General features: G+C 45.8%; 1 protein-coding gene across 2 annotated transcripts in view; it reads left to right on the forward strand.

Annotated features, from left to right (window-relative positions):
• Window positions 1–2489: 2489 nt before the first annotated feature.
• The window catches only part of RUFY3 (RUN and FYVE domain containing 3), a 71904-nt gene continuing 63555 nt past the window's right edge, over window positions 2490–10838 (forward strand). The window contains exon 1 of one of the 2 annotated variants that reach the window (XM_038556280.1): window positions 2490–2835. In XM_038556280.1, the coding sequence (XP_038412208.1) occupies window positions 2490–2835 (346 nt within the window). The remainder of the gene's footprint in view (window positions 2836–10838) is intronic. The other variant, XM_038556279.1, reaches the window with a different exon arrangement.

Genomic DNA, 10838 nt, shown 5'->3' on the forward strand with positions numbered 1-10838 from the left:
CATCCACCTTTAACAAAAAGGCTCATAAATAGTCTTACCTGTAAATTTTATTTTTTTACTTTTTTTTAACCTGTAAATTTTAAAGAACTCATATTTCAGCTGGTTTTCTATATTCATTACACAGCCACTTAATTAATGACATAAAACATAAACAGAACTGCTTTTTAAAATGCAGAGAGACACATACAAAAAACAATTATACTGCAAGGTTGATTCCACAGCAAGTCAGTGTTCTAATACCTAGAGGGATCTTGGCTAACTAGAAAGGAGAATGCTGGCAATGTAGACTAGTTAACATTTTGTACTTTAATTCGGTGACTTTCTTGGCTGATTGTGATTTGTGAGGACTCTGCTCCTCTTCCTTCCATGGAGTCAGTATGTATTCTTGTCAAATTCCTTACTGAAACGCTGCAAAACATCCCAGTGAAGGAAATATAATGATACTTAAAATTTTCTGCATGCAAAAACAAGTTAAAAGATCCAGTTAAGGATGAACATTAGAACCATTTACTACATCTGGATCTTTTTCTTTTAAAAGAGATTAATTATGTATTTGACAGAGAGAGAGCACACGCACCGGGAGCGGGAGAGGGAGAAGCAGGCTCCTGGCTGAGCAGTGAGCAGGACCAGGACTCCATCCCAGGACCCTGGGAGCCTGACCTGAGCAGAAGGAAGACACTTAGCCAAACTGAGCCACCCAGGTACTCCATACATCTGGAATCTTTTAGTTTTTCTAAGGTATTTTACAGTTTGTAATTCCTAAAAGGCAAACATGTTTTTTAAATCAAGACCCTCACCAAGACTGAAATGAAAAGGCCCAACAACCTCCCAAAATGTTAAAGACACAATGAAAAAGGTTTTTCTTTTTCCCCCTTAGTTGGGTTTGTTACTGTAGGTTATATGCGGTTTTGCCATAGTGATAAAATATAGCTAATAATACTTTACCCTATGCCAGCTCTTGTTTTAAAGGCTCCACGTGTATTTCTCATTTAATCCCCACAACACCTCTACAAGTAATACAACGATTTTTACAAAAGAGGAATCCTGGCTCAGATGAGAATAAGTTAACTCAAGTGGGCAGCCGCGCTGGGATCAACAGGTCAGGGAAATGCCAGAGACCGAAAAGCTACTAAGAAATTGTCAGACTCCTTGAAGTTAGCTTCTTGCAAACATTTTTCAAAATACTTTTTGTCTAAAGGTTTTGGTTAAATATAGTAAGTTTCACGTTAAGTCTTTGAAATTCCAGGAGTGATTTTTCAGAGAATAATCACAATAAAAAGGGCTCCTTTCCCAGAGAAGCAGAACTTCCTCTCTAGAGGGAAAGACAGATCAAAGAGAGAGAGAAAAGCAGGTGGGCAAAATGTCACACAGCAGTGATCTTTAATCCTAAGTCAGCGTGGATTCCACGCCAGCATTTTGCAACCTGAACACAAAGCTAGTGTGCTAGGAAATACGGGGCACGTTCACGGAATCCAGCGTGAGAAATCACGATAATGACTGGAAATCGTATTAGAGAAAGAAACGTGTACTTCTGGGAATTACCGGGTCAGTAATCATTGGTTCAAACGTTCAAAATCAAGCACCGGCGGCCAATTACTAGCGAGACATCGGCACAATGGAAGTGGGAACTGTCGACCTGTAGCAGACGCTTTGCCCTACAAATTCTGTTTGGCTTAAGATGCAGCCTGGGCCCCGGGGCGCGGGGACACGGGGGGGGGCGGGGGGGGGTGCGCGAAGCCCGAGCAGCCCGAGGTCTCTGCACCGCGCACAGGCGGGGAACAAAGGAGGGCTCGGGGGAAGGGAAGGCACCCGCCTGCAGGGTCTCTCGGGAAAAGCTCGGGAATCCGAGCCGTGAGTCCACGGTTCTAGTGTGTGAAACGCGGTGGTGCAGTTTGGTACCTGCGGGGGGGGGGGGGTTCCTTTTTAAGACTAGCTTTCGCCTCTTCTCCCACCCAGACCTCGGGGCCTCCCCGGGGCCTCCGCGGTGCCTCCCCGGGGCCTCGGCTCCAGTTAGGCGGCCGCGCCGAAAGCCTCCCGGCGACTCGCGGGCCTCCCGCCTGCGGGCACCGGGCGGGGCGCACACACCTGGGGCGCCGCCTGCCCCGCCGGCGCGGGGGCTGGGGAGGGGGAGGGCGCGGCCGGGGGAAGCCGGGGAGGAGCACGCCGCCCCCTAGGGGAGCCGCGCCGCCCGCGGGGCCGGGCGGGAGGGGCGGGCGAGACCGCGCCGTCGGGCGGGGCTGCGGCTCGGCTGGCTCGGCTGGCTCGGGCCCCGGCGGGGCGGGCTGCGCGCTGCGGGCCGCGGGCCGCGGGCCGGGGGCCGGGGGCTGGGGACGGCGCGGCGGCGCCCAGACGCCCAGACGCCCGCCCGCGGCCACGGGGAGAGGCGGCGGCGCGGACGGGCCGGGCCGGGCCGGGACGAGGCGGCCCCTCGCCGCCAGGGCCCTCTGCTCGCCCGCGCAGGCCGGGAGCCGGGGAAGGAGAGAGCGAGCATGGCCGAGCCCTCGCCGCCGCCCGCCGCCCGCGCGCAAAGTTGCGGCGAGGAGCCGGCCCGGGGCGGGCAGCAGCTGCGGGGGGAGCCGCGCGGCGCTGCAGCCGGGGCCGCGGGCCGGGAGGGCGAGGCGGGGCCGCCGCTCGCCTCCCCCGCGGGGCGCTCGGAGCCCAGCTCGCCGGCGGCCGCCCCGTTCTTCCTGCTCTACCCGGGCGATGGAGGCGCCGGCTTCGCGGCCCGCCCGCCGCCGCAGCGCGCCTGGAGGACCCCGCCGTCGCCGGGCTCCCCGCTGCCCTTCCTGCTGCTGAGCCACCCGGGCGGCGGCGGCGGCGGCGGCGCCAAGCACCGTGAGTGGCGGCGGGAAGGGGCCTCGGCCGGGACGGGAAGGGGCGGGGGGCGCGGCCGCTCCCGGCGCCCGACTGTTTCCCTCCGCGCCTGCCCAGGCCGCGGGCTCCCGCCCGGCCTCCCTCGGCTCGGGGCCGGCTCCGGGCCTCCCACGTGCTCGCCGGCCCCGGGCCCCGGACCCCGGACCCCGGACCCCCGACCCCGGGCGGGAGCCTTCCGGAGGCGCGGCGGCCGCCGAGTGGGTGTGGCGCCCGGCGGTGCGGCGGGAAGCTCCGGAGCGTCCACGCGGCCCGGGGCTGCCGCGGCTGCGAGGCGAGGCGAGGCCGGGGACGGGGACGGGGACCGGGACGGGGCGCGTGGGGAGGCCGCGGCCCCCCTGGCGCTCTGCGGGCGGCGGGTGCTGGTTGCACGTGCGTGGGCCGGCCCGGAGCAGGCGGTCGCGCGGGGCCCGCGGGGTGGGGGCGGCCTTGTAGGACGGGCCTCGGCCTGCGACGCCGCGACCCCGGCACACGCAGCGCTGTCCGTGGGCACCACGGTGCTGCCCGGAGTTCCCAAAAGGGACGAAACTTGCGTGGGGTGCAAGCGGGAGCCCCCGCCCCTGGAGCTAGAGCTACGGGCGCTTCCTTCATCACCAGCCCGAGCCTCTTGACCGCTTTCCTCTACACAATCAAGAACTGGGCCTCGCCTTTTCCGCCCCCTCCCGTCCGTCCCCTGAAGAGCGACACTAGTCGAGTATTTCTGTGCGCCTGTGCCGCGATCCTCACGTCCCTGGGGCACAGGTACGATGCCCCGCTTTCAGGTAAAGCGAAGGGATCCGCGTTCCTGAGTGATGGGTCCCAAGGAACAGCCCCAGAGAAGGAAGTTGACCCAGATGCCGCGCCCGCCCGGCCCGTGCTCTCTGCAAACACCAGACTTCAGACCCTGGAAGCTGGTCGCATGGTTTCCCTTGCTTAGGGGCCCCTGGATTCAGCCGGAGGTAGCAGCCCAGGGTCTCCTTTCCCCTGTTCCCTAGAAACAGGCCCAACACCGGCCACTAACAGTCTCGGCCGGAACCGGAGTTTCTGTGTTGGGAGTGGTCTGTGCTGATCTCCAGGTGGGAGTGTCTAGTCAAGGTAGAAACTAGTCCTTTAACTAGAGGAGTTAGAGATAAGAATATTCACATCACTTTCAGTTTTCTAAGGAAACTGCTTTCTAGTTTGTTCTTTAAGCACAGCCTCATTTTTTCTCCTTAAAATTTCATTTCTGTGCAATCTGCCTATTAGCCACATCACTATAGAGTGAGGACACTCCTCTCTGTTTTTTAGGACTCTTTCTAACAGCTGTGGTACAAAATTTGACAAGAAATGTTCAACTGTTGGCTGGCGTCACGTGTTGGGATTGCCTGAATTTAGTTCATTTGACTCTTCCCCCCCCTAGTAAAGGTTGGCTGCTTTTTTTTTTTTTTTTTTTTTTTTTTTTTGGAGTATTGTTAGAAAATTAGGGCCTAAGCATGTTCAAGATCAGGAATGGAAAACTTAAAGCTAAAGTTTCATAGTACCTGTGATCTCTTTTTAGTCTGTGCCTTACAGTAGTAGTGGATAATTAAAGTAGTTCTTGTTTTGAGTTTTTATTTTTACCTTGTTATATGTACTTTAGAACATACACATGCTTGGAAAAAAGGGATACTTGTATATTCATTGCAACATTTCTTTGTGGCTGCCCTGCAGAGTCAATGCAATATTACTTCCCGTGTTGTACTTGGATATCAGAACTCTGAGTCTTCTGGCTGTTAAGTCAACAACCTTAGACGAAACCGTTTTTACGAAATTTCTCATTTCACTTACCAGGACAGTACTTGGATTTTCAACGTCAACACCCAGTGAATATTTGCCTCCTCAACACCCGATTTTTAACTCTTCCTCATGTATTTGCCAAAAGTGCATAATGTATAATAATTTTGAGGTATTGTATATTAAGGCATCTTTTTATTCCAGAAATCTTGACTGTATTCAGGGATCTTAAAAATTAACATTTACCTTTGAGTTCAGAAGCTTTGTTTTGAATGGCACTGATAAAGAGTCGCAAAAATGTGTGCAGGGGATGTAGCCTAAACTTTTCAGGGTCCATGATGTGTACTGTTTCAGTGCAAAACCTTGCTAGATCTAATGCCCTTAAATTACTCAGCATGGGCAAACCAGTATGAAGGAAGGCTTCTGTTGTGCTTTGTTGGATCATGTCCCTTTCTGAGTCTTCGTTCGAGTACTAATCTGCTAAATTTTTATGCTTCTGGCTTTTAAACATCCATGCCTTTTCAAAAATATTTGATTTATAAAAATAACAAGTAACACATGAATCTTCTCATTGTTTAAATGTTTATGATACGAGTACACTGAGTACAAAGTGAACTTTCCTCTTAGGGGGACACTCCCTCCCTCATTTCTTTTCAGAGGTTACCACTCTTGAGTTTGGTGAGTTTTCTTCCAGAACTTCTGCATGTATTCACAGATATGCATATATTCATATTTCTTGAGGCCTTTTCCCCCATGGTGTATGACATTCCATACCAAGTTCTCATAAACTGTATATGAAGGAGCTACTTTGATGCCATGGTGCAGTACTTTTAATGCTTTTCTTTTCCATCCTAACAGTAAGTAAGTCTTCTCGTGGGTGGATAAGGTGAATAAGAGATGGCTTCTTGGTGTTGGAGGGAAGAGGCACTCCTGCCATGTGCATAGTTATCAACTTCAAATGACAATTGCTCATTTCTTCTTCCAACTCTCAGAGCTAGAGCAAACCTTGATGTTTATGGCAATGACATGCAAGTAACCCACATGTCTGCCCTTGTCTTTTCTCTTCAAATTACAGCAGTATACGAAAAAAAAAAAAAAGTCCCACTCAACAACGAAGCAGCTTTCTGTATTTGTATGTGCTGTTTTTTAGATGGTGGGGAGCCGGGAGGCTAGGAGAATAGAAGAGAAAAGTGGAAAGAACTGACAGCATTAACTATGACCACCTATTTGAAGTTGAATATACCTAACAGTGATTACTTTGGTTGAGCCATGGAAAATGCAGAGCGAATGAGGCTTCTGGCGACATTTACATATGCACTTTCTCACAGATGCACTTTAAGAGTCTCTTATTTGGGACGCGATCTTTCTCATTTATGTATAAACGCAAGAGTAAGGGAAGAAAAATAGGTTTATGTCTAGTTTATACACATACACACAATATAAAAAATATGTAGATGCACATGTGCATGTGTATATATTATGTGTATATGTATATATTCATTGATCATAATTTCTCTTCCACAGACATTTCTGGTTTTGTCTTTCTTCTTTTTTCATTATTTACTAGTATTCCAGAAAACATTATACCTGGTTGAATGCACATTAAGAAAACACAAAAATACTTTATTTTCTAAATATAGACACATCTGCTCAAAACTAAGAGGTACCGAGGATAGGATTGAACTATCAGAACCCCAATATTTTGACCATTCATCTTTATAGTAGTAGATTTTAGAATAGCAGCTGGGGTTGTGACTTTTTTAAAGACAGCTTTTTGGTATAATTGATGTAGAGCAATGTCTCAATTTACAATGCTGTGATTCACAAGCCTTCAGCTCTTTTCTGTGTTAAGAATGCTTTAACTGAAAGAAAGAAAAAAAACTGTATTAAGAATCACTATCTGATCCATTAAATGCTATTTTGTCAAACAGCAGGTATAAACAGCCATAAAAAAAGAAAAAAAGCCTTCAGGAATATCACATTTTCAGATAGTGTATAATTGTAAGTTAGTGCCTACCAGAGAACTGGAGTTTAGAACTCAAGAATGAGTACGCAGGTGGTTCCCTTCCACATACCGCTGCAGGTGTGGGGACCTGAGCTGGGATGTGGGGAGCTGGGTCACACCCCTATTTCCTGTGTCCTGTGGCTAGAGTAACCTGTGTACCGCTGCTTCCCCTTGCCCAGCTGGCTTCTGTCACCACTGCTGCCTCAGCTATCAGAGCTCGTCTTCCCAGTCAATATCCCCCCTTCTCTTCTGCCTCCTCTTTTGCTTTACTTGCTCTTCCGGCCTGGCATTATCAAAAAGTCAGAGCATGCGCTGATTCACAAAGCAATGATTTCAGAATACCAGATGTAATCTTCAAGACTTTGTTTTCACGGCTCCCCTCTTGATAATCATAGATTGATTCTTTATACAGTTTTCTTTTTTCTTATTTCTGAACTTCGCTTCATTCTGGATACTAGAGGGTCCAAAAAGGCTCTCCATTAGATGGAAGAAGTTTTATTACAGTTCTGTAACCCAAACAATTCTAAATAAAGAATGTGAATAGTAAGATAATAGTGGTACTTAGTGCCTGGCATTTATAGAATATTTTTATGTGCCATGCAGAGAGCTAAAAAGTTCACACATATCGATACTTACCGATTTTTTATTTCTTAAAATTTCCAATAGGTAGAAGTGCCAATACATAAAAGTATTCTAACAATGGAAACTGAAAAGAAAAAAATGGGAAAGAAAAGTAGTCCATATAGAGTTCATATAAGTAGAGGGATACAACATGTTTTCCATCAGATTACTTGATTCAGTATCTCTAAGTAATTTATCTAAATTATTATAAAATACAAAAATTCTGATAGGGTAACCTTGGATTTAGACGTTTACATTCTGGAGTCAGATTCTGTGGTTTTAGGTTAGTTCTTATCTCAAATTTTAGCACATATCAGAATCACCTGGACGTCGTACTAGCACAGATTTCTGGCCTTGTCTCCAGAGGTGTTTTGTTTATTTTTTGTGAAGTATAATTGGCATACAACATTGTATTAGTTTTGTGTCTCTACCACATAATGATTCAATATTCATGTATAATGCAATTTTTAAAATGAAGGTCAGAGAATGAATTCATATTCCTGCATTGTGTGATACCATGGTTCATGTTCTTAAGCACCGTATGCTCCCTCACCAAGGCCTTGAGTAGATTTGAGTGGAAGGCAGTAAAATTCGTTGAGAGAGAACAAAGGAAAGGTGTCAAAGAAAGCAACTTTTTGGGCTAAAAGACTAGTATTAGCTTCAAAATATATCCACGTGACTTAGTCTATCTTGTGTCTTTTTCCTCTTTTGACTTTTAACAGAAATCTGGGTTCAAAAGGTAGAATCTTACAAAGAAATTAAAAGAACATATTTTTGTAGGTTATAGATGGTAAAAAGTCTGGGAGGAGGAGGATGGAGTGTAACAATTAACTGGATGAAATAATGGTATTTCCTTGTTGTCTAGTATTTTTGAAAATTCCTTAAATAATTAAAAAGAGTTGCCTAAAAGACATGCTGCCTCTTTATGATAGTACAGAGGTAGTGTGTAACCATCATGAATAAAAGAATCCCCCCTTTTTTTAAGTAAGCCCTACACCCATCATGGGGCTTGAACTTAAAACTCTGAGATAGAGAATCACATGTTCTACTGGCTGAGCCAGCCAGGCACCCTAAAGAATCCCATTTTAATGAATTTTGCAGGCAATCACAACTGTTATATTTCCACCTAAACCTTATTAGCATGGAAACTTCTTGTTGTTGTAAAGTGGCTCAACTATGAGCTATAACATTTATTTTGGGATGTCAGGAACATCACATAAGTATGGTTTGAAAGGAAATGCTTTCAGGGTTTTAAAAGCAGTAGTACTTGAGAAAGTATCAGTATGCTTCTCACTCTCCTCTAGCTGCATTTGCATAATTGTGAAAGATTCAGTCTTCCTAGAATATCAGTCGCGGGGCGCTGGCCAGAGTGGTATCATCTCTGTTGGCAGGGCCCTTCTTAGTTACTGGTTCTCTAGTTGCTCCATGCCAGGTAGACTTGACAAGCAGCAAGCGTCAAAGGGAGTGGCATGGGGGTGGGAGGCAGAGGTGGGAAAGTTTGCAACCCTATGAAACATAGAAGAGAGACTGTCAGATTGACAGCAAGAGGCGTGTAGAAAGCAGAAGTTGTTGGAGCATGTTGCCTTTTAGAATATTCTTCTTCTAACTTTATTATGATTCTTCTAACTAAATCGGTTTAGGGACTCTCCAGTGACATATACATCTGTTTCCTCTGCCTTTTTTATGAACTTAAGAAATCTGGTTGCCTGATACGAATGCTTGGTAAAATTCTGACCCATCTCTTCTTCCTTCCTGAAGGCCTGAGAGATGCCCCAGCATGCCCTTTGGTCACATTTCCTTTTTCCTTTCCTTTACCTTAGTCTGGTGAGCTTTCATCCTTCCTGACTTATATTTCAAGTGGTGATAGTATGGTGGTCCCCCACACACACACACACAAAATTGTCAATGTGGCCATGATAATGGCTAGTATTTATGACTGCTTACTTTGTACAAAGTGCTGCGCTGAGCATTTTATTTACATTACTTCCTTTAACTCTGAAGAAGTTAATACTATATCCCTATTCATCATTGAAGAAACAGGCACAGAAACAAGTAATTTGCCAAGGTTACTCAGCTTCTAAGTGGTGGATCTGGGATTCACTGTGGGTATTCTGACCCTGAGAGTCCACATGCTCTCAGCCTCCTTCATCATCTCCCATTACTGGAATCCCATCCTAAATTGAAGGCTCCTTTTCAGACAGCAGCAACCCTCCAGTTCCTCATTCTACTCAGCAGAGCCCTATTGCAAAATGAATAAATGAATGTGAAATTCATAAGTCACCAATTTGATAGAGAAAATAGTTACATATGTAAACAACACTGAATAGCCATCTGTGTGACAGGTCTTAGGAATTTCTTAAACACCTATAATTGCCTGTTTGTCTGTTACCTTGTTCTTCATGTCTCGAGTGACTAACACATAGTAGGTGCCTTGTGCATCTTAAATGAATGAATTTGTTTTGTACAAATGAATAAAGCCTGTGTTAGAATGACTTGTTTGTTAGGGCATAAATACAGCTTGATTTTGTAAAAGTTGGGGGTTTTCCTGGTTAAGGTAAAACAGGAAGGTGGAAAATACACCATTGCAAGAATGTAGAGTACTTTGGAGTCACATATCTATACCAAGTAAGTGTGCAAAGCAGGCAAATTCTCAAGGAGCCCATGATCTTTGTGAAGCTAGTTATTTAGTTTTATTTTATAACTGAGTAAATTAGGACAAGAGCAGGATAAATTTCCCAAGATCATCTATTAAGTTGCTGGCAGCTTTACATCTGTAAATCATTGCCTACTGCCACTTAGCCGTGAAATCAGGTTTTGTCATTAAGGTAGGAGTTAGCTCTAGTCTTATGTAGATTAATTTTAACAAGTGAAAAGATTATGCATTATAATACTTCTGGTGTTGTTTCTAACAAAATAATGATAACTCAACTTCTCAGGTATAATTTTATAGTACTTACTATCTACAAAGTTAATGCTGTAGATACTATGTAGATACTATTAATATCTACAAACTAATACTGAGTCAAATGTAAACCTAAAATTGTAGAAATCTCGGCATCAGTGGTGGACATAATAGATTTTTGTCTGAGAGAGGGAAGGAAGTGAGACGGAGGGTAGTGGGAAGAACTGGAGCATGTGAAAAAATCATGATCATCCAACTGAATAATCTTATATTTTAGGGGCCCTTGTGTGGCTCAGTTGGTTAAGCCTCAGACTCTTGATTTCATTTCAAGCCATGATCTCAGGGTCATGAGATGGAGTCCTGTGTTGTCAAGCTCCCGCTGGGCATAGAGCCTAATTAAGACACTTTCTTTCTCTCTCTCAATCTCTCTCTCAGAAAAAAAAAATCCTATAATTTAGCAGAAACATCTGGACCTTCCACCAATGTCATCATGATGGTGATTTATCAAAGAAACCCTTCTATGCTAATGGCAACTAGTAAAATGACTGGGGTGTGGGGGTGAGATTTTTCTTAATTGTAGAACTGTGATCAGGAATCTTTGGGAAGTAGAACTTGTGAGCTTTACAAACTGATTTTGTTGCACAAATTGATAAATTTTAAAAAGCACCATTATGTGCAGAATAGAAACTAGATAATAGGACTAGACAA

The sequence above is a fragment of the Canis lupus genome, chromosome 13, assembly GCF_011100685.1.
Source record: "Canis lupus familiaris isolate Mischka breed German Shepherd chromosome 13, alternate assembly UU_Cfam_GSD_1.0, whole genome shotgun sequence".
NCBI lineage: Eukaryota > Metazoa > Chordata > Mammalia > Carnivora > Canidae > Canis > Canis lupus.